Source organism: Perna viridis, chromosome 4 (assembly GCF_037379345.1).
Source record: "Perna viridis isolate PV_CMFRI_1.1 ecotype Kerala chromosome 4, ASM3737934v1, whole genome shotgun sequence".
In the NCBI taxonomy this organism is placed as follows: domain Eukaryota; kingdom Metazoa; phylum Mollusca; class Bivalvia; order Mytilida; family Mytilidae; genus Perna; species Perna viridis.
In genome coordinates, this window is record NC_142448.1 from 17329846 (window position 1) to 17357732 (window position 27887).

The 27887-nt window shown below is 33.4% G+C and overlaps 1 protein-coding gene and 1 pseudogene across 1 annotated transcript; one reads left to right on the forward strand and one right to left on the reverse strand.

Annotated features, from left to right (window-relative positions):
* Positions 1-389: 389 nt before the first annotated feature.
* LOC148619114 (large ribosomal subunit protein eL18-like) lies at positions 390-9990 on the forward strand. Its single transcript, XM_088578679.1, has 6 exons — positions 390-529; positions 5223-5330; positions 6447-6545; positions 7937-8064; positions 9464-9529; positions 9875-9990. The coding sequence occupies exons 2-6, from the start codon at positions 5289-5291 to the stop codon at positions 9948-9950; spliced, it is 411 nt and encodes a 136-aa protein (XP_088434805.1). The 5' UTR covers positions 390-529; positions 5223-5288; the 3' UTR covers positions 9951-9990.
* A 12374-nt stretch (positions 9991-22364) lies between these two features.
* LOC148619115 (single-strand DNA endonuclease ASTE1-like) lies at positions 22365-24073 on the reverse strand (annotated as a pseudogene).
* Positions 24074-27887: the final 3814 nt, after the last annotated feature.

Below are 27887 nucleotides of genomic sequence, written 5' to 3' on the forward strand. Positions count from 1 at the left end.
TTTTTTATTTTAAAATACAGCATATGAAAGAGTTCAATAACTCCTCGTTTCAAATGACTGACTTTGTGTTTGTATAATATTTTTGTTTTTCTTTTTAAAATTCAACCCAAGTTTTTTTGTTTTTTTGTTTTTGTTTTTTTGCCTCGCTTCATCCAGGCTTTTATTCTATTTAAGCTACGTATACTTTAACCTGACCCAAATGTTGTTGTTAATTACTTATGACTCTATTTGCTGCTTGTGAATGCATCTCGGTGTTAATTATTGAGACCTTTTTAGAATAGTCTCCCTTGTCTGCTCCATCTACTTCCTTTTCAAAATCAACAAAATGGTGAGCGTGTGATACCGAATTAATGTGATTCAATCGCGCATCATCCATGTTAAAATAAATTGTGTATTTCATAAAAGCAAAGCAAATATATATTTCGTTTCTTTTACATTGTAGGGTATCGATATTACCCATAGGTTTGACCGGAAAACCGGTAGAAAGGAGCCGAAAAGTCAGGACATCTATCTTCGCCTCCTTGTCAAAGTATGTAATTAGTGGTGGATTTTCTCTTGTTTAGGTTGTCATAGACCTAGATATAGAAATTTTTTTTAAAATTTGTCATGCATGCCCATGTAACATAAGTCAGTAGAGCCTATAGGCATAATCCAAATTGATTACTAATTTAGCAAACGTTAATTTAATGGTTTATCAAACATAAATATCACAGAGTTCGAAATTGAGTGCATCTCTTGCATGAACTATTAATCAGTTGCTCTTGCTTCCAATTCTGGACTTGCTGATGCCAGTCCATTGAACAGGCTCTGTATCAATGCTGCTGCAGTACTTTGTGTTTCGGGTGAAAGAGCTGCCCTGGTCACTGTAGTTCTATAACATTAAACCACGCATTTTATGTTTATCTTTCATGTTTTCATTGGATATTTTCATTTTTTGTTTATAGTCAAAATGCGAGGTTTTATCATTGGATGCTATTTTGCGGAAGTAACGTTCCGGCAAATTGACCATCGGGATGTTTTTGTCTAGATATAACGTAATATCAAATAAAAATATTTAAGAATGATTGAAGTACAAAGTTAAAAGACGTGGCTGTAAAATAAATTTCTTACCAGATGCAGAAATTCCACTAAAACATCCAACTTTGCTTTTAAATCAGCACATGTCAGATTCCATTAACACCAGAATCAATAAGTCCCGAGAAGCACATTTCTGAATAGCGATCAGCAATTATTTAGGATTTTTAATGGCGCAACGAAATATATATTCACACATCAATTTGTAAAAGATAAAATATATTTGAAAATCATGTGATAAGTATGAAAGTAGTATAATAAAATTAAAAAATGAAGGTTTTCATAATTTTTTGTGATCATTGTCTTTGGAATGAAAAAAAAAATTCTAACCTTTAAATGATAAAAATTCGTTCCACCATATGAATCCAAAAATGCAGTTAACTGTAACACAACAAGATGTCAGCTTCTAGGCCAGATCACTTCGTGTTTTAATTCGGGAATATTATCTTCCACACAAGGTTTGTTGGGATAAATTGGACTTCTTTTTCTTATAATTATATAGTTTTTTTGAAAAAATGTTCTTAATATGTCTGCATTTAAAGTTGATTTTTACACCTTGAAATTAAGGTTCAATGATAAAACTTCACATTTTGACTATAAACAAAAAAATGAAAATATCTGATGAAAACATGAAAGATAAAAATAAAATGTGTGGTTTTATGTTATAGAACTATGGTCACTCTTGTTACTCATTGCCCTGTGACGACACCAAGGGAAGTGAATTGCCCTCTAATTTTCAGACATTGCTGGAGATTTGGGCTGTTCTCAGACTTTTAGTGGTATATTGACCACTTATCTTCTGATAATGAATCGCACAAAAATGATGCCCTTTTGTGTAAAATTATCATAATTGAAATTTATCAAATATTGGTCATAGGTGAGTATTCTAATGGGCATTTTGTAACTGACATTTACCACAGAATACAGATTGAACTTTATCTTCACTCCAGTATACGATAGTTTAAGTTTTATTGTTTTCTAACAAAATTTCCTGAATTGTTGAACAGTTTCTTGTTTAGGTAAAGGGTCAATTCACTAACACTAGTTTCGGACCTTCTATTTTAAGAAGTTTTAATCTTACTGTTCGAAATTTTATAATTGCCCATTTTAAAGCTCAAATACTATCTAGATATTTCTAAACAAAAAATACAAGCTGTTGTCATTACATGTATTTAGTCAATAGGTGGGCGCAAAACTGCTTCTACACAGTTTTCAAAGAATTAAAAAAATAAGAGGATGAAGGGAAGTTTTTAATCCAGAAATATATGGCGCAAGCTATGAACAGCGATATCTTTTGTCAAGATTTGTGATAGTACAGAAGGCTGTTTTTGTACAAATATCAGAGTTCGACAAATGTGCTCTATCTTGTCTCGTGAAATCAGCTATTTTAATCAGCTAAAATTTAAATTTTTGCTATATTTTCATCAACAATCATAGTGGAACATGGGTAATAGCAGCAATGATCCTTTTTTAGCTCATCTGGCCGAAGGCCAAATGAGCTTATTCCATCACTTGGCGTCCGTTGTTGTCGCCGCCGCCGTGGACAAATTTTAAAAAATCTTCTCCTGAAACTACTGGACTGACAGGTTCTAAACTTAGCATGATTGTTCCTTTGGGTGTTCTGCACTAAATGATTTTTGATTCATGAAAAAACATGGCCACTGTTACTATAAATAGAACATAGGGGTCAGATTGCAGTTTTTTGCAAATAACTCAAAAAACGTTGCCTTTAGCAAATTTCTGATTCCAGGTAAAATTGTTCAGCACCATGAGATGGACCTATTCTCTAAATTTTCAAAACGATTGGTCAACTGATGTAGGAGTTACAGCCCCTTAAACAGTTTTTTTTGCATTTTTTTGCATGTGCAACTTTGAAAATCATGTTCTCAAAATCCATTACACAGAATTCTGGAAAGTTGGCATTTGTGTTCTTTAGGGTATCCCACACAAAATGACTGTTAGGATTGTTGATTCATGAAAAAACATGGCTGCTGTTACTAAAAATAGAACATAGGGGTCAGATGGCCGTTTTTTGCAAGTAACTCAAAAACCATTGCCTTTAGCAAATTTCTGGCATGGGTATAATTGTTAAGCATCATGAGAAGGACCTATGCCAAAATTTTCAAAACCATTCATTGACTAATGTAGGAGTTACGACCCCTGAAACAATTTTGTTGTTGTTTTTTTTTTTTCCACATGTAGAACTTTGAAAATCTTCTCTAGAACCTTTTAAGATCATTGAATGAAAATAAGGATAATAGTTCTTTAGTGTATTGTGCTCAAAATGACTGTTGTGATTTTTAATCCGTGAATAGATATGGCTGCCTATACTAAAAATGGAACTTACAGGTCATAAGACAAAAATTGTTGCCTTAAGCAAAATTCTGGTTCAGGTCATGAAAATGCTATGAAAAGCATTTCTTGCATTTGACAATTTAGTTGATTTTAACTTAGCCTGTCTCATTCCTCAAGTTTTTCAAATAAGCAAATGGTTAACAAGGTGAGCGATTCAGGTTCTCTTGAGCCTCTAGTTTAATGAAGGCACATATTAAACAAGTGAATTACACAATTTTCATATTTATTTGAAACACATTAGTTTTGGGTGCAAATTTTCATATTTTCTGAACATACACATTTATCTCAGTTGATAATTAGAAAGAAAACAATGCATTTAATTTGATTTTTTTTTTAACAGGAAATTCTTTGTTTCAATTGAAATTTCAGCTTGAGGCAAGTTAAAACTGACTGCTACAATATGTGTCAAGAAAGTTTCAATCTTGGTATTTTGAATATGATATTGATACTCGTGTTCAACTTACATCTAGAGGAAGGGTATTTGACTAAGAAAAATGTGTATAAAGTGGACCCCAGGGGGAAAAATATAAAATGAAAATTTCAACAGAATTGTCTCTGCCTGAAATTTCCTTACAGTGGTGCTAAAAAGCGGGGAAATAAATGGATCATACACCATACTTTGCTTATTTATATTTAATTTTGCTGTAAAAAATTGGAAAAGGGGATAGAGGCATAATAACTTGTGTATAATTTAGTTTCTTGTTCATTCATTTGGCCTACTGTTAAGGTACTTAGACCAAACTTTAAGAAAAAATAAAATTTATTTCCATTAAGGAAATAAATACCTAAATAAATGCTAGCATCACATATTGCATATGATAAAAAAAACAGTGAATTATGCACTTTGAATTCTTACTGGACCCCCCTTTTTTTCCCATTTCTGTAGAATCATACTTTCTTTATAAGCTGTTCAAATTTTCTTAAATATTCCTACTTTAAGCAGTATTATAATATTAATAGTAATGTATTCTTGATCTTGTACTTATTGACTGTTTACCCTGAATGGTTTTATTATCATTAATTCCAGAACCCATTGAGAATGACAAGTACATGTGTTTCTCAACGGACTAATGTACACGTAACTTTTTAAAAACAAAATAAACCCAAAACATGGTAAAGGTTCTACATTTGTTTTGGTATTCCAAGTAACTCGAAAGTAATATTGTACCAAGAACTATTACTAGTAGAGCTGCTGACAAATTGAAATTGAATGTCTAAAGGCCTTTTTACAGGGTAAACATTTCAATATGTAACCATCAACTTCAGTTATACTACATATAGAGCATAGATGCCAACTTGTATGAATTGTCATTAATTTTTACAAATATTGGGTAGAATATATTGTCAACAGGGTGTTATTTACGGAGTTCTCATCGTTTCTGGTCCGAGCTGTTCCCAGTGTAGAAACTATTCTGATTAAGTAGACATTTCGTAGACACTTGAAATAAGCACAATGGGACAAGGATCACTATGTACGTTTCGAATTCATGAATGTTGTTGGTCTTGGTTAAAAAAATCTGATTGTTTTCAAATAGTGAACGAAACATGTTTTCATCCAAAACAAATTTGAGATGTCAGTTTCAATTTTTATGATGATTACTGAAGTGTCAAATTACGGACAGCTTAATTCTTTGTACTGATTGAATCAAATAGGGGTTGGCATCTATTACATACGTCGTTGATTGCATTTTGATAGTTGTTCAAGGAAAAAATTTGTTGTGTGAAGTATAATATTGATTTGTCAAAAATGTTGAGATTGCCATCACTAACTGATCTATGTTTTTGCTTTTTAGCTGTACAGGTTCTTGGCTAGAAGAACTGATGCCAAATTTAACAAGATTGTCCTGAAGCGTCTGTTTATGAGTAAGACCAACAGACCACCATTGTCAATTGCTAGATTGGTAAGTTCTTTTACTGGATAAAGGATTTGTGCAGAAGCAAAGCTCTGTCACATTATTGTCTTAGGTATAACTACAAATCTGTGGAATTTTATATTAGAACTGATCTCATTTTCAAGGCCGGATAGGTTACTGAGGGATTTCATTACTGTAATTTCAGTTTCTGGTCACTATTTTCAGTAGCATGGAAAACACTGGAAATAATCTCAAATAAATACAATAATATATGTGTACATCTTTGTGAAACTCTTAAGATGTGAAACAGATTAGTCATGATATTTATCATGTGATTTAAATGGCTTATATAAGCTCTATTCAGCATAGTAGTGGCTTCGTTGTCTTTTGAAGTAAATTATTGCAGTAAGGCCACATCAAGTTAATTTGTAGATTCTCATCCACCAGCAACTAAAAAAATGGGGAGGATTTTATATTTTATTTTTCCAAGATTTGTAAAATCTTATTCTCACTGACGATTTATTGAAGAACTCTCAGAAATGTGTACTTTCCGTTATGTTTGTGCCATACCAAGGCTTTATTTCTTTAATTCCCCTTAAAATGCGACAAACATGAAAACCATCCTCTGAGATCAGCCGAAAAATATCAAGCTATATTGTAAACATACACCACGTTACTCGTTTTTCCACCAGAAGTCTATTACGTTGTGTATAAGTAGAGTTGAGGCTGATACGGACATAAAAGAAATCCGGAAATTTGAACCACCGTAAAGAAAAAAAAGAACTAAAAAATTTGGGGCGGGCGGGGATGACAATCTACAAATTAACTTGATGTGGCCTAATGTGGCTACTGTTATGGGGTAATCATCCCCATAAGCCCTTGGGTAGATATAGGTACAGTTAAATTGACAGTTATTGTTATACATCAGGGATTGAATTTCAGAAATTTTTACACTTGCTAAATTTAAGTTTTTTGGATTTTTTTTTTTCTGGACTTAATCTATATGACATATAGAATTCCACTGGTAAATTTTAGCAAGTGGAAATTATTTCTGCTAGCTAAATTGAGTTTCAACTTGCATTTAGCAAGTATTTCCCTTAAATTCATTCTCTGATATATGCATGTAAAAGAGATAATTTGATATTATTTGGATTTATTGTATAGGTACGTTTAATGAAGAAGAAAGGACGTGATAACAAAACTGCAGTTGTTGTTGGAACAATCACTGATGATGTTCGCATCATGGAGGTCCCTAAAATGAAGGTATGGTGCCATATCTTGTTTGTAAAAAAAAATTCTAGGTTTTTTCTACTCTTTAAGCTGCTACACACGACTGTTGTCATCTTGAAAATCTGTTGTTTATGGTCGTTTGTAGACAAGGAAGGAATTCTTTAAGCGGTACTAATGGAGAAATAAATCATTTTAGACATTTTGATTAGTTTAAAACTGACATGTTTTTTAGATTCTCTGATGTTTTTATGAATTACAAGTATAAAATCATAAGATTTGAGTGACGATTATGAAGTCACTGTTTTTTTCAATGGTAGGGAAGAGGATGCTGCCAAATTTGAACATTTGGGACCAGAAAAGATGAATCTTAATCGAAATGTACTTTGCAATTTATCCCTAATAGATTTATCTCCAATTCTGATAGGGATTTCCGTGACAATCTCTGCTATGGATGAGTGCAAAAAGACATTTACCAGAAAGTCAAAATCGAACAAAGACTTTGTGCCGCGTGGAACTCCTTTGGATTCTCTAAAACTGTTTATTGATGATGACTTTATAACTATCATTGTTCGAGAAATGAACTGATATGCAGACAAGAGGGCTGATGATAATTTTTTCAGCATTTCTTTGACGTTTTCTTAGTAAACAAGGTGTTGACATACCTGTGTCATACCTTGATATTTACCTGGGACTTTGACTTTTTAATGTGTAAAACATGTTTTCAGAAGTTTTATGTTTACAAGTGATAAATTGTGAAGTTTTATGTTTATGGAATTGTTCAAAAGATTAAATCACCAAAACTTATATTATCTCACATCTATTTGCATCTGGACAGGTAAATATTAGGGGTGGAAACGAATTAATGTGAAAATATGACACACTAGAATCCAACAATACTTTTACATATAACTTTAATTGGTCTAAGATCAATAATAACAAAGATATGCTCAATCTAACATAGTAAGCACAATTAGTCAATGTTCAATTTTTTATTCAGCATTGAACAGTAAAACAATAGAAAATAGCATAGCAGCTTGAGGGTTAATTGCAAGAGAGAAATTATAATATGAATTGTTTTTATACACCTGTCTTTCTAATCAGATATGTATGCTATTCTATTGTCCATATATGGTTAACATTTTGTTAATAACTCAAAATGCTTCTACCTATTTTCATGAAACTTATAAAATTATTTATTCTATTGATGTATGCTGCCTTTCAAGTGTTATGAAAAAAGCCTCAAGTGGGATAGTTCTTGCCAAAATCAAAATTTCAAAAAGATTGTCTTAAACACAGGCATCCAATATTGATGCAAATATAATTCCAGTATATTTACATGTGGCTGTTTAAGTTTTGAACAGCAAAGTTCAACCATTGACTACTATGCATGATAAATACAGATCATTTACAACTGTTTCTTTTAGGTGTGTGCTCTGAGAGTAACTGAGAGAGCCAGAGCTAGAATTCTTAAAGCTGGTGGGGAGATCATTACTTTTGATCAGTTGGCTCTAAGATCACCAAAAGGAAAGAACACTGTTCTTATCCAAGGCAAGTATAATGAACTGGAATATAATGCATGTTGATACTTGGGCTATAAAAAACATATGTTAATTGTTACCTGGCCAACCCTATTTTCCTCCGACTTGAAGCAATTTTATCCAAAAATGAGATTGGCTGTGCATAAGTACCTAAAATATATTTTGTGTTGTCCATTATTTTCTTGGCCATCATATCATATATATCGTATTCCTTTGTGTATTCCACACATTCATGTAAACCACGCAAGAAAAGAAAGTGTCCCTGTAAAATGCCCATTGGGAAGCAATGAAAAATCCCTAGCAGAAGACCACATTGAGATGAAAGGGAGTCCTCGTAAATTCCCTTAAATGTGTATCCTTTCATCATTAATATTTTAAATAAAAGTTTTTTTTTGTTTCCTGTGTTTCCTAACCATATATTGATTAAAATACTTTGATGTATTGGATGCATTCAACAAGTCGGCTAAAATGTTTACATTTTCTGTTTGTATGCAAATTAGGTGTTTCACTAAAACAATGGGGTCAAGTCCAATGGCAACCGTTTATAAAAAAGATGTTTTAATTTGCCAAGCTGGTATACTGATATTAGTTTATCAAGCAGATTAAAGGATAAGTGACAATTGTTTTTTATTTTTACCTTTGAAATTGATCTTTTGTTATTTGTTAAATAAATGACAGTGGGCTGGAGGACAGGTTGGCACTCCTGTTATTGTGTATTTGATGCTTTACCGTACACTGGTGAAGAAGTTAAAAGTTTCATTGTATAATTAGGACGGTACTTTTTGAGAGAGAGAGAAAAAAAGAAGTTAATCATGTTTTTTTTGAACTAACAAGGAAATGCAAGAAAATGGCATTGATTGGTAAAACAACTATTAAATAACAGTAAAATCTTATTTATTTCAAATAAAATTGTTCTCAAAAATACAAAAGGGTCCACTATATAGTTACATTAAGGCGCACTGTTTCGCAGACCAAGTTACCCCGGTCAAATTTTGTAAAACTTAAAATTTAAAAGTTGAAATTTGGTGGATATATTATTTAAATGTAGATAAGCATTTAACAGATGTAATATATGTTATGGTAAACAGGTGTAATTTAAATGAAGAATGGTATCCGGTCGTTTCAGTCCCCTGCCGTATAGGTTCTCTCTTCAGCATCAGATGGCTGATTTTCAAAATACTTTTTTTCACACGAACTTTTGGAACTAAAATTGTGAGAGAATGAATCGAAAAGGGTCTATTATTTTTACCCTTTTGCCACCTTCTTCTTGCATGCTTTCATCCTGTGGTAGTGTCCAAGTGCCTGATATTTTATAAAACATAGTAATTGGCTGTTAGTTATAATTGAAAAGTTAATTATTGGATTCAGAATGTATGTGTGTTTTATTAATTTGATATTTTACAATTTAGGAAGAAGGAAAGCTAGAGAAGCTTTCCGTCACTTTGGTAGAGCTCCAGGTGTGCCTCACAGTCACACTGCGTAAGTATATGGAATACTTTTATTAAGCTGTAGCCCTTGCATAAATCATAACTTCTCTTGCAGACTTTTTTTGTTTTAAAACAGAATTTTGAATTCCACAGCTTTAACGGTTATATTATTTTTTGTTCTTGTAATTGCAGACTTTGTTAATGTGTTAGCTTCTCTTACTTCTGCTATCATTTTTCATTTCACTTGAAATAGTTTTCCATACGAGTCCTACCAAGCAGTAGGAAAACGTTTTGGCACCAATACTTGTAATGAAAGCATTCCCTAAATATCTGTTTTTTGCTTGTGATACTGTCAAAGATGTTATAATCTGATTTTTTATGTGTTGTCTCTTTGTAGTCCATACATTCGCTCCAAGGGAAGGAAGTTCGAGAGAGCTAGAGGACGTAGGAAGAGCCGTGGATACAAGGCTTAAACAGAGACATTATTCTACAGACATTAAATGTGGAAGAGAATTTTTTGTTGCTGTTTTGTGCTTGGCCAAATGGTTTTTGTACAACCAAGAAAAAAAAATTGCAGTTGTACAATGGTATGGCACTGTGGCCATCATTTGTAGACACTTTGATTTCTTGTGATTGCATGAAAAATAGTTTGATGATCTTTATGATCCCCCCCTCCCCCAACCCCCCCCAAAAAAACAAAACAAAAAAAAACTGTTTTTAGGCTGATTTTGGTGGTGGAATGGGGTACCCCTGGCGTGTTACATGCTGGGGTTGTCAGGCTATAATACAGAAAACCTGATCGTAAACCATAGTGGTGCGCAGTGTTTGGAAAGATGTCATGTTTCTCGCACGTTAAAGAACCCTGCTGTGGTATTTGATAGGAGTAGGAACCTTTGCGCACCGCCACAGGATGCTAAATTGCCCGACCCTACCCACCTCTCCCTATTTCCAGTGGCAATCAAAATTTCACGACCCCATTATCCCTGTGTCCCATCCCATTTTTCATTTCATCATCATTTCATGTTCATTTTATCATCCACTTCATGTCCATCGCCTGAATATAGCTGAAATATTGCTGCTCGGGCGTTAAACCCCAACAAACTAACAAACACCGTTGTCTAGTCACTAGGGACTGTGCCTAAAAAAATTATTTTTTGATATTTGGTCAAAAATTTTTAGGATTACTTAAGAAAGTTCCTGCTTGCATTTTGAAATCAGATATTAAATATCTCTTACAATTTTATAAGGGACAGAAGTTGTTACACCCCAAAAAGTCAGCTTTTTATATGACCACAATAAATTTGCAGTCTATAATGGTATCATGCTGTTGGCATTGTCCTCTATAAGACACTTCATGTCTGATCATTAACTCGAAAATAAGTGTATAGATATTTATGAACCTATATCAAAAGATACCAAACCACAAAATGAAGCCTTGGAGTGATTTTGGGGTTTGTGACTTCAACTGTTTAGGAATTAGGAGTCTAACAAGTATTTTCATTATGTCTGGACAATAGTTTGAGTAATGTGAATGGATCTCTTTGAAATTGTACCACTATTTAAAGGAACTCCAGGATTGAATTTGGAGGTATGAATTAAACCATTCAGTAATAAGGAGCCAAAAAAGGGGCAAGTTAAACAAGCATTTTCATGATGTCCAAAACAATAACTGTGTTAGAAAATGTACCACGACGTGTCGTACCACTAAAGAAAGGAACCTTCATAAATTGGAACATGGGAGATTGCAAAAAAGTTATGTCTAGCACCCGATCTTATTTGGACTTCAATCCAATTTTTTCATGACATCATCCCTTTATTACACTGATACTAAACTAATGTTCTTTATCACAGGTCTGAAATCAATTTGTTTTGACAAGATTTGAAGTGATTTTTATAGTTGCAAAAAATTTGCGGTTGTATATTACTATGAGGCTGTCGTCGTCTGTAGACACTTGGTTATTGTTCAATAATTGGAGTATTGGTTGATCTTTATAAAAGTTAGTAACAAAGTTTAAAAACCTAAAAGGAAGATTAGTATTTTTGGGGGGATCTTGGCCCCAACCATTTTTGAATTCAGAGGGTGAAACGAGCATTTCAGGGAATTTAAGTAAGTAACTCCAATAAAAGCGTAGGAATGTCTATGACATTGTTCCACAATGGTCAAAGGCCATGTGAGCTATTGCCATCACTTGGCGTCCATCGTCGTCAACAATTTTTCAAAACTCTTCTCCTCTGACGCCACTTCACCAACTGCAACCGAACTTGGTATGAATGTTCCTTGGCGTATCATGCATAGAACTTACCTGGGGATTTTTGATCCGTTGAAAAACATGGCCGCCATTACTGAAATAAAACATACGGGTCAGACACTAGTATTTTGCATATATCTCCAAAACTACTAAAGTCTTTAGGGATTAAAGTTGTCAGACAAATCTTTGTAAGAGTTGTTGCCCTTGAAAGGGGAAAACGGATGTCTCTTTTTTACAGTTTTCAGCTAATATCTTGAAAATTATGATTGATTAAAAGAAACATTCAATTGTTGAAATGATCATATGAAAAGTCGTACCAAAGACGAGTCAAAATTGTTGGACAACTTCATAATAAATTTATTGCCTTTGAAAGGCAAAATTCAACCAGGTGAGCGATTCAGGCTCCAGGCAGCCTCGTTTTTATTCTTGATGCTTTTTTTTTTTAGAAACGGGCGGCTTTTTACAAAAATGGAAGCCAGGTGAGCAATTTAGGCTCTAGAGCCTTTAGTTTTTGTGCGTTTTTTTTTTTTGATTCCTCAAATGAATATCCTGGCCTGCATTTCTCAATCAGATTTTATATATCTCGTACTGTTCTTGAGTTTTAAGGGGGTCACTTTCCCAAAAATGGATTATCATTTTTGGTGCTGATTTTTTTCTATTGGATTCCATATGAAAATCCCATTAAAAATAGAGCTAATAGAAATATACCTATCATTTACTGTTCTTGAGGTAATGAGTGCACCTTGAAGCAGACCTTAATACTTGAATTGAATTTCCAAATAGTGTGCAGTATTGTGTCCATAATGAACTGTAAGTTTAGTGTGTCGAAAACGGTTTATACCCAATTGTTCAACATTTTAAAGTAATGGAGTTCTGATTGTTCAACTTTAATTGTTAATTGAACAATGCATGATCATCATTATAATTTGAGGGTAGCAAGGGGTTTCTATTGTAAATAAATAAATAATAAACACATATATATACAGATTAAATATAAACAAATCGTCAACTAGATGAAAGATAATTTTGATGTGAATTGCATATTTATTTTTTTATTATATTGTTTTGGATATTTTAATATCAAAACAAATCATACTTTTTACAAGAAAATATTTGATATATTTTTAAAAATATCCAGTATTTTTAATGCTTTCGGGATCAAATACTATATGATTTCGATTTGAGTATAAATTGTAGCAATGCAAATTATTTAATAAAATCATAATTGAAATATAATAATTATATGAAGTTTATGTGTACTCTTGTAATGAGTTGTAGCACTGCTAGCTTATTGCATAATCAACGCAAATGACAATTGTTCTAGCATAAGCAGTCCAAGCTCTATGATTGACTGAGTATAGGATGCTGACAGAACACTTCTCACAAGGGATAATTGTTAATAACTGTAACAGTATGTGCGTTGCTTTAATATACATGTATAATCTCATATTCATTTAATGAAACTAAAACATTTAAATATCACATGTATAAAAATTAAAGTGAAAATATGTTGGTATTTTCCATTAAAATATCTGAATACAAACATCAGCTATCGAATACAGAAACATGATTGATTATTGGTGTTTAACGCCCGAGAAATAGGAAGAGGTGGGTTGTTTCGGGCATTTTAGCCTCCTGTGGCGGAGCGCAGAGGTTCCAAATCCTTATGAATACTACAGCATAGTTCTTCAAGATGCGAAAGACGTGGCATCTTTAAAAACACATGTAGATACCAGGGTTACACATTCAACCACCTTGCGCAAGCAACCCAGTTGCCCTGGCACTAGTCCCCGTTCAGTGTTCTTAGCACTATTTAGTCGCCTTTTACGACAAGCTTAGCGCTGCTGCAGGGGCAATAAGAAACAACAAACCAAAAGTATAATCGAGATAATCAGCCATTATGGCGTAAGTCAAGAGGCATCAGCTAACAAATACAGATGCAACAAACCAAAAGGATAAAAACTAAGACAAATAGAGTACAATCTAACATCACAAACCTAGTAAAGCAACATTAGTATATATTTTTTTCCTTTAATGAACACCCCTTTTAGAACCTCAAAACTATCTTTATCAAAACATTTTCTAATTAACCAACATGTAAATTTCTTATCAAGACATTCACAAATTGTCCAACATTTTTTACCCTTTTTTACGTATTATCTTTAAACAATCATAATTTCGGGGATTTGATACATTGCATCTACCCCAAAGAACTTGAGATAAAGGATACTACAGACACTGTGAAGTCAGCCTCATATCTTCACCTACACTTAGAAATCGATGGTAAAGGAAAACTATTTACCAAACTTTACGACAAACGTGATGACTTTTCATTCATAATTGTCAACTTTCCTTTCATCTGTGGCAACATCCCTTCAGCACCTGAGTATGGAGTTTTCATATTACAACTCATACGTTATGCCAGAGCTTGCCTAAACTACGCAGACTTTTTGTATCGCGCTAGAAGTCTTAACAAATAGGCTTCTGAAACAGGGTTATGTTGCTACAACATTGAAGTCATCACTACAGACACTTATTTTAAGTTTTACAAAATTCGACCGGGTCAGTTTTGTGTGACGTAGCTTACATTGTTGGTGTCATTTTTGGTAACTTGAAAACGTCTTTTTTGTATTGCGACGTACATTGTTCTATAATCGTTACATGTAAAACGAAGTGTGCTTGATTATTTTCCTTTTAAACAACACACACGACATGTTTTATTATTTAATTATCCGATTCGATATTTATTTTTCGTACGTTTTGGTCAATTGAAATGAGCAGATTACATCCTGATATGGTAAATAGTTTGGCATCAGCCATTTTAAAAATGATTTGAAGGACATTTTGTCATTTTTAAATGGTTGATGCCAAAAATCGACTCAACACCATTTGCCTTTTTTGAACAATTCGTTCGGATTTCGCATGGTGTACGCGTGAATAAATAAAATACAATTTTTAGATGTTGTGACATTTTGGTTTGACGCAGACAAATTGCTGCGCTTAGATACATGTTCAACCATTATTTTTAGGATATACTATCTGCAGCATATATACATGTAAAATTCAAAATTTCATAGTTATTAGTTCACTCAAAGCTAATGAAAAAAGCTTTTGATAAAGACTGGGTAGCACGCAACGTGTAGAAAAGTCGGGAAAAAGACAACGTGACATCACAACATACGTGCGTATTTATCTACTATTAGACAATAAAACTCATTATTTTTTAGAATAAACATGATATTCTGAATATTTATACAGTCCTTTAAGCATGAATATACTTTGGTAAATATACTATTTGTTGTTATATTTTACAACCGTAAGCAAGAAAGTAGCCAATGGCCAACGTTGAAAAAATTAAGATTTGTGACATAATTGAAATACGGACAAAAAGGGTTTTAAGAAAAAGACGGATTTTTATATATAATTTCATCGGGGTTATGTAATAAAATGTCAATATAGTTAATAAATGTCCCGATAAAAAAAAACTGCTCGCATAACTTTAAAAAAAAATGTCTAACATTTTGTCTTCAAATCGGTTTCTTTCCATTTGTACAATGTCCACATGAAAGGGGAGATATTTGTAATATTGTAATACGCTTTGATCTTATCGTTACGTCATGAAAAATATGACATCGTCTGCAGCACAAACTGCTCTTTCCAAAAAAGTTTGTTTTATCGAAATACGCCGAGAAACAATTTAGATGTATCGGTGAAATGGGAACCAAGCATTTCTTAATGTTACCCGTCCACATATGAAAATGGACGTTCTTGTGATCGAATGATGCTTTCCCTCCACAATTAACGGCATCTTTCAAAGATTTATGTTTGTAATCCATGTTTTCGAATATTTTAATATCTATATTGCCTTTGATAACTCAACATTCTAATAGCAATATTTCGGTTTTCGTAACCAGCCCCGGTTCAATCGAATGTGACACCAACAACTTACGCAACGTCATTACGAAACTGTGCATCTAAATCACATTTGTATAGTGCAACCTTAGAACCTTAGTGTACTTCATGAATTAATACTATAAGGTGCATACAACGAAAGGAATGCTTGGATTGATTTCGGGGTTGTCATTTGAACCGTTTAAGCATTAGGGACCAGAAACAAACACTTTCATGATATCCAGACAATTACTCATTGAATGAATGAATCTATTTGTAATTATACGAAAAGGTGCCATACTACAAAGGAAGGCTGTGATTAATTTTGGAGATTTTGACATGAGCCTTGTAGGAGAGTAATCAAGGGAACCAAGATTATAGGGTAATCAAAAGAATGTAATCCAGGGACAAAGACCAGACATGGAAAACAGACATACACAACAAAGAACATAAAGTAACTAAAATCATACATACAAAGTAACGAAAACAAATGAGCAACTCGGACTCCACTAAAAACTGGGAGCATGGACAGGTGCACCAGTAGGGTAAGCGTCCTCTGCTTTTCTAGTAACACCCACCGAGTTGCTCATAAAAAGTCATGTCCCGGGTAGACGAAAGAGGAAAGGAATTTAGCGAAGCATATTCATGTTATCCGGACAGTGAATGGATCTCTTGAAATAATAAGTTACAAAAGGTATGTGGGATTGAATATGGGGAATGTCACGTAAACCGTTTAGGAATTAGGGACTAGAAACAATCATTTTTATGAAGTCCTGACAAAGTCTTAAGGCACAAACCAATTTCTTTTCCTGGGAGGGGGCTTATTCCCCTATGATTTTATGTTTTCGAAAAATTCATTTGCACAACCGCGAAAATATTTTTTTTTCTAGCAGCAGCCGGAGTTGAAGAAAGTTATTTGAAATAATTTTTTTTCTATATACGGCTGAGTAAAAAAATTGTCAAATTCTAAATATTTTTTTTCTCAAAACAATCCAAGCCCCACTCCTCAGTAAATAAATGATCAGTGCCTAAGTGAGTTTATTACAAAATGCGACAACATAAAAGGAAGATTGGAATTACTAATTCTTGAACAGCTTAGGAATAAGCAGTCTAAAATAGGGATCAGAAGAATTTTCATAATATGCGGACAATAACCTGACAAAAAGTGTACCATGACATGCCATACCTCGAAATGAAGGCTTGGATTGATCAAGGGGGTTGTAACTAGCCCCAACCGTTAAGGGTTTGACCCCTGCAGTGGTATCAAGCCTCGCCGAGCGAAGCATTTTATTTTGGAAATCAATACAGTTGCAATATGCTGTACTACAAAGGTCGGAGTGAGTTTAGATTTTGACGTTATGATTTAGAGATAATGAATTGACAGTAAAAGGGCCAAAGAGAAGCGGGTTTTCTTGTTTTTCAAACAATAGTATGAGCATATCTACGAAATAATACCATAAGGTTCCATACTTGGGATCAACTCACATGGAGTGCTCCAGTACGGTAAGCAGTCCCTTATTCTTGTACACCTTTTGGTTAATACCAGATGATAATCTAATCATTACCATGATTACATGAAAAAGTTTTACATTCAGTCGGTCACGGATCGACATTAAATAACCCGATAATGCATTTAATGAATTTAATGAATGAACGTGGTCACACGACAACGAATTTACCCTAATACACCATGACCCACATTCACGGGTATGCCCGGGGACTGTGTGAACGCTTCAATGCTTTACACCGTCCGTGAGAGACCCCAATTGATAGCCAAGGGTGTTAAGAAACCCCTCTGCCCGCCATGTATTACGAATACCACATATGAGTGCAAACCGGGTCTAACAGTATTGCGTACATATGTTAGCACGAAAAAGAAAATTAAACCAAGTATAGAGACAGTCAGCTGATGGTCGGAGTCACTCATATCGTGCAAATGATTGGCTAATACTGTGTTACAAAGATATTTTGGGGTATTTTAGTGGTTTATTTCCACAAAGTCAGTCGAATTATCTGCTCAAAGCAACGATATCCTATCTTTATAATGCACGAAATGAAGGGTGTAATGGATATACAGAAAGTGCTATGATCGTTTTCAACTTCATTGTTATAGTGTTATTTAAATATCTAGAAAACATTTGTAATGAAGAAAGTTGTCAAAGTGACCAGCAATTTTGAAATGTTTTAAATGGTAAATATTTAACTTTAATTCAGCCGATTTCAAAGAACGTCGGAACGAGTGGTATGCAATATGGCGTTTGGTAGTAAGAGGTTGGAGTATAGAGGAAAGGAATTCCGACCTCTTACTTTGTAGGAGTAAGTAATAGAGAAGCACATCATCATTTATTATACACCAGGATTGTCTCTCTTTTCCCGTAAATAGTTATATTAGATAAAATTATTTTGTTACGCGAATTACAGCGAATATGATAGGTCATAATTAACAACAAAGACCAGGGAATGAGTTTTTCCTTCTGTTTAACTTTCTTAGGTATTTAAAAAAAAACCATGGAAACAAGCTTCAGTTAAGGAAAAGAAATAATTTTTATGGATTTCTTTTGAAATAGTTGCGAAAAGTAGAAATTTTTTGTTCATGATCCTTAATATCTCCTGTTCACAATCAAGCTGCAATCGGTTAAGGTGGCGTAGCTAGTATTTGTTAGCAGGAGGGGTCACTGTGGGAGCGACAGCCTCCCAGAAGCTGAGGATATTTTAAGGTTAAACGATACCAAAATGGACTACATCTAGATTTGTCTTTTCATTGATTTGGCGCCCAGACAACATCACCGTTCCGATATATAAATGAATTCATTTTCATTTAAAAACAATGATAGTGGTATAGAAAGTTGAAACGGCGATGTGCCAAGGAGATAACAACTCTCCCTAACCAAGTAATAGTCAGCAGGTCTGCAATAAAACTGAGGAAGCAATTCTACAAAGGCATCTGGAGTTGGAAAACAGCGATATAGCAGATTTAAAGGGGGAAGATTGTGACCACGCTAAAGTACTAACCCGCCGTATATTTGCGCCAGTCCCAAGTCAGGAATCTCTGACCTCTGTATGTCTTGTTTCGTTTTCACCTTTATTTTTTTTTATGTTTCTGAACCTGTACTCGGCAAATTCAACGAACGTCCTACTCAGTTAAAATCCCGACTCAAAACAATTATACATCGTTGTTACCCAAAAACAGTACTTGGTAGAGATGTTTTCAAAATACTGGAATTTTGTATCGACAACATATTTGTCCAGTGTGGTGAACGCGTTTTTCAACAAACGGTCGGCATTCCAATGGGAACAAATTGTGATCCTCTACTCGCTAACCTTTTCCTTCATTCTTATGAGGCTGACTTTATAGCTGATCTTATCCAAAGGAAGGAATATCGTTTAGTCAGAACCTTTGAAGTCAGTTTCAGCTACGGGGTGCCGAATGGGACTTGATCTTTTTGTAATCAAAATCAATTTTGTGTACGCAAAATTGAATTCTGTCACAACACAATTATTTTTGTCGTAAAAAACTATGTTACACAGACTTGTTTTATAATCACTTCAATTTTGTAATGATGAAATTCATTTTTTTGGGACATAATTCAATTTTGTGAGATAAAATCAATTTTGTGTCACAAAAGTCAATTCTGTGTCACAAAATTCTATTCTGTGAGACAAAATTCAATTTTGTGTCACAAAAGTCAATTTTGTATGCAAATAAGTTTACAGAATCCTTTGGATATGTAAATGAATTCAAAATGTGCAGCATCATGTACACGTGTATTACAAACTTAAAGCATTCACTGCAATACAGTGGATCAGGTACGATTGTACACGGTTATAATAAAGCACACAAGTGAAAGAAATATCGGATATCGTAATCGTATAACCACAGTGTCACTTAATCTTGAATCTAAAGATAGATTATTTGAGCGTTTGTGAACCAAAAGGAAACGAAAGTAGACACGTACTATATCGGTTTTCATCTCGTCCGACCTGTTCCACTCAACCGAATTTCTTGTGTCATACATCAATAGAATCGGAATGAAATAAGGAATCTATCTGTATCTGGCAAAAAAAAATAAACAAAAATCGTGAGGGATAGTGAAACAAAATAATCTTTCGCCGACTTTGACAAATTAACAAATTTCACCGCACAACACATTTCTAAAATGATTTTCTTGGCTAATCTGACATTTCATTTCTTTTTCCAGCAAAATTTAGGACAAATACATAAATACAAATTATCTTGTCAATTTTCAACAAATTAGGTTGCGATTAACAGGTCGGACAAAAACATTTTATAGTTGAGTTGAAAGATGTCAGGAAGTGATCACGTGATTCATCAGGAGAACTCCCAATAAATCGAAAGTAGAAAAATCGCGTATTTTAAAACCTGTTTTATCAAACAAATCTCAAAGGAAACATATAACAGCAATTTTAGTTATTTCAAAACAGTTTTATTGTAGAATGCAACTTAAAAGATTTTTTTTTAATCACACTTAAAACGACCTTAACCATCCTGCGTTGCTCAAAGTAATCGGAAACATCCGGTTACTATATCTAATGAGAAACCTTACAAAATCGTGATGAGGGAATTCATTTGCATATTCACAGGATTCTGTAAACTAATTTGCATATAAAATTGACTTTTGTGACAAACAATTGAATTTTGTGCCACCGAATTGACTTTTGTGACAAAAAATTAAAAATTTGTAGTATGTTATAAATTTTGTTAATCTGAATTCATTTTTGTTGAACAAATTCACATTTGTCTGTACAAAATTGAATTTTGAGTACAAAACCATAAGAGTCCTATTCGCCGCCCCGTATCAGCTGCATAGATGACACATTATCGTTGTATCTGCCCTAAAGGATTTGCAATTAAGGATACTACACACAATATGTAGTCAGCCTCCTATCTTAACCTACAATTAGATATCGATGGAAAATGAAAATTATTGACCAAACTATACAACAAACGCGATGAATGTCACTTTCCTTTCATCTGTGGCAGCAATTCATCAGCACATGCGTATGAAGTTTTCACATCACAACTCCTATGTTATGCCAGAGCTTGCCACAAATATGTAGAATTTTTGTACTGCTCTAGATTTCTTACAATAATGATTGTGGAACAGGGTTATGTTGCTACAAGATTGAATTCATCACTACAGATGTTTTGTGGTCGTCATCATAACTCGTGGATCGTTACGGTGTATCCATCTGCACCATAAGAACCGCTTTGTTCAACATGTCCTTTTCTCTTATCCTACCCCGGAATTGACTTTTTATGAGCAACTAATTCTTGCTCAGAATCTGAGTTCCGTATTTACTTTTGTTACTTTGTTCGTTTTATTTTGGTTATTTCATGTTCTTAATTACCCGGTCTGGTCTTTCTCCCTGAATTACATTCTTTTGTATTTCCTTTAAATCTACGTTCCCTTGATTACTCTCGGCTTTGATTTGATGAGTGCAACGACAGAACTTTTTTCCTCGGCATGGCTGCTGAAAGGAATTTTCTACTTCTCATACGAATAAAGTCTTCTTAATACTTTTCAATTTACATATATTTCTGTATCTTGCTTCTCATACGAATAAAAAGTCTTCTTAATACTTTTCAATTTACATATATCTCTGTTTCTTAAGATTGAAATGAGGTATGCAACATCGAAACAACATATGCCTTCAGCAAATGACATTTCAGCATTGCTATATACCAAGGCCGCCCCAAATGACATTTAAATTAAAAAAAATGAAATTTGCCTAATCGTTTACAGGGCCCCTAACAAAGACGTGATCGGGACTACTGAAAAAAAAATCAAATACAAACAGTACACTGAAGCCTTCAGTAATATGAGTAACATGAGTAAGGGTATTACAGTGTGTTAAACCTTAACTGAGTTTCAAGTGAGTCTTGCACACATGTAGTTTTCTGTTGTTTTTAAGAGTACTGCAACAGTTTACTTTGTCATTTTCTAACATTTTGTTCTAAAAAGGCGGAGTTGCTTTTCTCCATTTTGATTGTTAAAGACACCTTCAAAATAAAGAATTATTAATTGGACGCGTATGATCGTCACATGAAAGCTAATCAGACAAAACGAAATGCATTTAATCTTGAACAAATTCAAGATCAATGTAACGACGCAGCAAATTATATCTCAAGAGCAAGTCCAGGAACCATTCAGTAAAAGATCCAGGTCGTAAGGATTTTTCAGGAAAAATTAACTGTTTATAAATATTGTCTTTTTTTTTTTCTGTATGCACCAATATAGCTACGCCACTGGTTTTAATCCTAACCATATATTATCAATTTGTCTGATGTGTTTGTTAATTACAATGGTTTCATACAATCAGGGAAAATCATTTTTATCATCTTTTAGGGAAATAAATTTGACTTTGCCAGCACAAACTCTATTACAAATTTCAACTCTAATATTTTTAATAGCATAGAAGTTTCATGTATAACATCATTCCTAATTTATTAATGAAATGCAAAAGCTAACTTACGTCAAAATAGAAATATACTGCCCCTTTTCGAATGATTAATTTCATTCACAAATTTGCACCATTCTCTTAAATTTTTCATTTCTTTAATAGTCTTTATAATCTCGAGTAAAGTATTGTAATCATTTCGTTGGTTGCTTTGGCTGATATCAATAGAGCTCTCAGATTGTTCCGTAAAAATTCCAAGTCTATCTTTCTATTTCGGATATTGATCTTCAGACAGAATAGCCTGAATAAGTTCGTTAGTTCGTCGTATCAATGCCGTGTCATTCCCAAGAATTTTATCAAGGGATAGCCCTTCTGGACTAACGAGATCTGTTTAAATATTATAGAGAAATATTCCATCAAAAATATATGTGGTTTTATACACGGAATGGGGCTTCCTAACAGCTGATTGAGATGGTTTCCAAACAAAAGGCATGACTGAAGTCTCGTGAACTCATGGACAATTCTCGGGTACCGAACACCGGCTTGATAATATCGATTTGTTTTTGTACAGATCAATTTCAAATACTGAATTTGATAATTATTATTTAAAAACAAAGCAAGAGAACTGAAGTTTGGTTCCTTTAGTAACCTGTTAGCTTCCATTGAAACACGACACAGTAAAACACTAGTTGCAAATTCTGGCATCAATATGTATCCTGGAAACCCAATCCAGTAGGATACAATATGGATAAGCAATTGTGTCTCTTCTGGAAATTCATTTAGAGCATTACGAGATCTATGATATAACCAAACTCGACAAATGAAGTCTTTCTTGTATTCAAGCGAAAGATCTACTAGCCCGCCTAAACCTTTAGGCACTTGTATTCCGTCTTTCAGTACACTTATCGGGGTGACTATTATCTTGGATAGCTCCTCTAGATTCATGGTATTTCGTTGAATTTCAGTAACACCACCTACTTGAATGATATATTATTTGCCGAAGTCTTTTACTACTTTCATGAATTGACCCAAAGCGAAAATCCTCAACTTCACTTAGTAAAATGTTCTCTTTCAGTAAAATGGTATTTTGAACAAATACCGGAATTTTATCATTTCTCTGACAAAAATCTTTTTGCCAATAATTCTGAATGTCCATAAAGTACGACTTAAGATTAAAACTAAAGAAATCATGTGTATTGATATACATATCAAACGACATCTCTATTAACTTCTTAACCTTCTCAACTGGTGTTTTAGAAATTGATAAACTGAGTCCACGCTTTACATTTTCTACGGATCTTACCCACTCTATAGTTAATTTTCTTATATATACCCAGTTTTTACTGAAAGAGTTTTTAGGGAGAAGATACTTATGAAATGATTGAAGATCATCTTGGTCAATGTAATCATTACCTAAAGACACAGCCAACAACGCCAGTTTTCGGTATGAAAATGACGTATTTTGAGCGCTAAAGACTTTACATTTACAACTGTTACTATTTATTAGAAAATTTTCAAACGTGATATACCCTTTCCATAACTTTAACACATAAAAATCACTGTCATTTGAAAGAACATAGCATTTCAATTCATTTGATAGAACTGCTACATCATGATCTGCTTCATAATCGCTAACGACATAAGGAACCTGCAGTTCATCCAATACGCTTTTAAAAGTCATCAGTGCCAGAGCAGGGGCGAATGCGATTGTTTCTTTCACAATCACCTCAAACAACTCTTTCTCTGGCTCTTTTAATAACCGTTGGACGTTTTCTCCCATCTTTAGTGTAACCTCCGTCAAAGACCGTGTACGGTTTGATTCCATGCGTTCTCAGATTGGTATAATATGTCCTTATATGTTGTGCATATTCTCTGTAATGTTCTCCGAATTTTAAGTCTACATTTTTTGACTGATACAAGTGATGCATTAAACAAGTACCGTCTATATCAAGAGCTGTGTTTTTGAGATCTTTCCAATGCGAGAAGAATTCTGAATTATTTTCTCTGATGAAGCTGCCTAATCCTGTTACACCCATTCTTTTGAAAGAAAAAGAAACCGTGTTTATTAAACATGAAATTCATTTGATAAAACTATTTTTATCAAACAATGTTGAAATTGGTTCACTGGAAGTATTTGTAGGCCAATTCTGTTATATTTGATACATCCCAAAAAAGGCTACACATTTTTTATTTTTGTTATCAAGTTGCATTAATTATGGATCTACATGATGAAATGTATCATTATTCATACCAATTTGTCTTTTCTTAGGAAATAGTTGACGTCGAAATACAGTATTTATTGTATTTTAATGACATTTACAGATTTATTTTGAATTATACAGTACATTCTACAACAAAATACACCCTAAGAACCAGGGTTATATGAAAAACCACATGATAATTTCTTAACATTTCAATTAAAATATCAAAAATAATATTACATTTGTATCTAAGCTCTCCAACCATGAACCACATTTTAAATGATTTTTAGCTGGAGTGCTAATTAAAAATTTTTAGGTGTTAATTAAGTTTTTCTGGCGGTCACTTGTAACATTTATCACTATTCACAAAATTGGTTGAATCCTAATTGATTAATTTCGATGAGGTCTTTTATGAACTTGTTTGAACAGATAATCATACTATGAAAAACAGTGGCGTTCACCTTGGTAGCTATCCAAACACAACGTCTTCCTGCTTTAAATAAAACAAACTGTATGTCCTATATCAGATATCGAAATACGCTGTTTTAGTATAGAGCGTTATTAAAGCAAAAGCAAAAAATATTATCTTTAGCACAAAGTGTGTGCGAACACAATGAAAACAGGCAATTGCTTTAAATACTTTTCACTTATTTTCATGCTTACAAACCATGTTCAAATGTTACTTTTACCAAACTGATGACAGCAGTATTAGAATCTGTTTTACAGTTATGAAATGTGTTGTGACATGTTTATAATTTTACCTTATATTCAACATCCATCAAGTTAATAAGACGTTGGAAATCAAGGAATGTGCATCCGACTATAAATAAAAAAAAATCTGTTCTGTTGTTCTGTTAAGGAAAATAATTCATCAGAGAATCAGGATTCCAACGGTAAGCAAACAACAGAAATTCACTCGCACATAAAAACGAACGAAAAGAAGCAGCAGTCCGGTAAAATGCATATATTGAGATATGGACAATTAGCAAATATGGAAATATAAGATGTAATTATCAATGTACTTACATATATCGATCTTTGTACACATCATGTAGATATATACTGTAAAACTGCCTTTCGAAATAATTATATACTTGATAATAAAAATTACGTAATGTCTTTGGTATCTAAGGCAAACTTGCTGTCAACATATAGATGCATTAAAATCAAATCATGGGTAAATTCATTCTATTACAGAATTTGAAAAAAAGAAATGAAGGCAAACAACCTCAATGCCGCGCTTTCAAAACTAAGGGCTACATTATGATATTGCTATAGGCTATTAATAAAAATTCAGCTCTGTGAATGACAGTCATTGACATAGGCGTTTCCAAAATATTTGTTCTACAGAAATGGTGCAAATTGAAATATGATATGTTTTCAGTAATATTTTTAGTTAGATAAATAAAACTTGTGTATGGAAATTATATTTAACCTAAAAAAAGAAAAAAAAACTGCCAAAGACGCCTTTCGGTGTCTATTTGAATAGTTATGTTATTGTGGTTAATTTTTTAAAACATTAATAAGTATTATGAACTATAATCATTATTGTAATAGTCAATACAAAGGACAAAAAAAAAGAAGATGTCAAGCAAAGAAATTTCTGATAAAATTAGCTTTTTGTCGTCTTTTCGAATATTTTCATGCAAATTTTAGCGTCTATAGCGTTTTTATGAACGAAGTTGTCTTTTATTTCAGTCAGCTGCATCCCGTGTTACGTTTGATGTATTCAATCCATGTCTTTCCAAAATTGTGTATTGTGTTATCCGCCTCTTGAAAATCTGGAAAAACAAAAGCAGGCACGGATGGTGACGGGTTGCAACAATGTCTAACTTTAAGGTTGTCATTTTATATAAGGATAACATGACCGTGAACCATCTAAGGTTTAGTAGTATGTATATCCACGTGCATGACAATTACTGAAATTAATTTTTTAACCTAATTTTAAACTTTCGTGCATTTTAGCAAAGATACCGTCTGCAAATAATCTTCGAAAACTCTACACAAGAAGACCCTTTCTCAAAATGGTCTAGACATTTTCAGGACATACTACAGCTGTCAACACCTTTTGTTAAAAAATTAAACTAGATTTTGTGACAGTTAATTCCATACATTTCAATATTATTTTGGAATTTAAAAAAAAAAGAAAGAAAAAAAAATGTGTGACACTTCTGAGCTTCATAGCCTCCCTTTTCATACCCTTCATTGTGAATGTTGAATACCGATAATTTTGAAAGCGGCAGGTTTTAAGTTCCCAACGGTAGGCGCACAAGACCGTTGGAGATTACGGAATGTATGATGAAATGTCGGGAGGCTCCAGCAGAAAGCAGGAGAAAGCGGGAGAGTTAATACCTGTATAGATGCATTCATTACAAACCTTCTCACATCATTTTACTACTATTCGTAATCATAATTATCTAGTTGACTTCTATATTCATCTACAAACAAATATAAATTATCAAGTTGATTTCTATATTTAGTCACCTAGAAACATTTGAATAGTACTTAGATAGTCTTTGTCATATGGAAAGCCAGTTAAATGCTTTGATTTTTAATAATAATGATAATAATAATAATAATAATAAAAACAGTTTTGATATGAACCGACGTCATTCAGCCTGAAGCTATTTTAAATGAAAATTTAATTGTATTGTGATATTAACTGGCACTTTGTGCAATTATAGCCATTTGTACTAAATATGGAAGTTGGAGGTTTAGTTTTGATACATACAGAATCAAAAGCCATAAATGAACAACAGGAGAGAATAGCACACCCGGAATAGTGACCGAACGGAACGGAAATCGTAGTACTTGCGAAAAAACAACGTATTTAAAATGTTTAAATAAGAATCTGTAATTTCGACATGTTTGATATTATCTGTAATAGCAAACAAGCAGAATTCTGTCTAACATACACATTTCGTCCTGTGTTGAAAAACTAAATTCTACACAAGGGAATGACTGTAATTTGCAGTACTTATATAGATCATGGAGAAGAAGTTGTCAAGACAGCCCGACAAATCCCTCTTCCTGCAAAAACACGTTTCGGGAACCTATCCTATCCTGCTGACAAAAAAAAGGTCAGGTCCACATTCAGAGTGACCATTTTCTTTATGTAAGGTATAACAAACTTCCCCTTCTGTCTTGTAGTGTTCACACTATCCACCTACAGAAAAAAACAATTATCTTTCAAATGGTTAAACAGTTTACTGGGCAATCATTATCTTTTAAGCGTCATAAGAAGAAACATAAATTTGGAATGTACCAAATATAAAGTACACACGCTGTGTATAATAAGGAAACCTAGTCACTTCAATTTTAGACTTTTACATGTAAACACAAATGCGCTACATCTACTTTGTGCATGCTCATTTAATATCTAACTACATCAGCTCGTCGAAAAAATCGGAGAACAGGTGACATTTAGATTTGAAGACATTAACTCTATCAACGTTAGTGTACATTTCTCTTCCATGTTGTTGTCTAAAGGTATTTCATTCAACACAAAGTGAAGAGGCATTCGGCAGCAGGCAAAGCCTATGTTAGCCCTCTCCCGATAATAATTGTATGTAATACATATATAAAGCATAATAAATTACGTGTGCAACAGAAAAAGATAAGATGGGATAAGTCAAATGAATTGAAGTAC

Coding starts and splice junctions, on each gene's coding strand:
- LOC148619114 (XM_088578679.1), top strand. CDS start 5,289: ATGAGTAAGACCAACAGACCACCATTGTCAATTGCTAGATTG. Junction 6,546..7,936: donor TGGAGGTCCCTAAAATGAAG/GTATGGTGCCAT, acceptor TGTTTCTTTTAG/GTGTGTGCTCTGAGAGTAAC. Junction 9,530..9,874: donor GTGCCTCACAGTCACACTGC/GTAAGTATATGG, acceptor GTCTCTTTGTAG/TCCATACATTCGCTCCAAGG.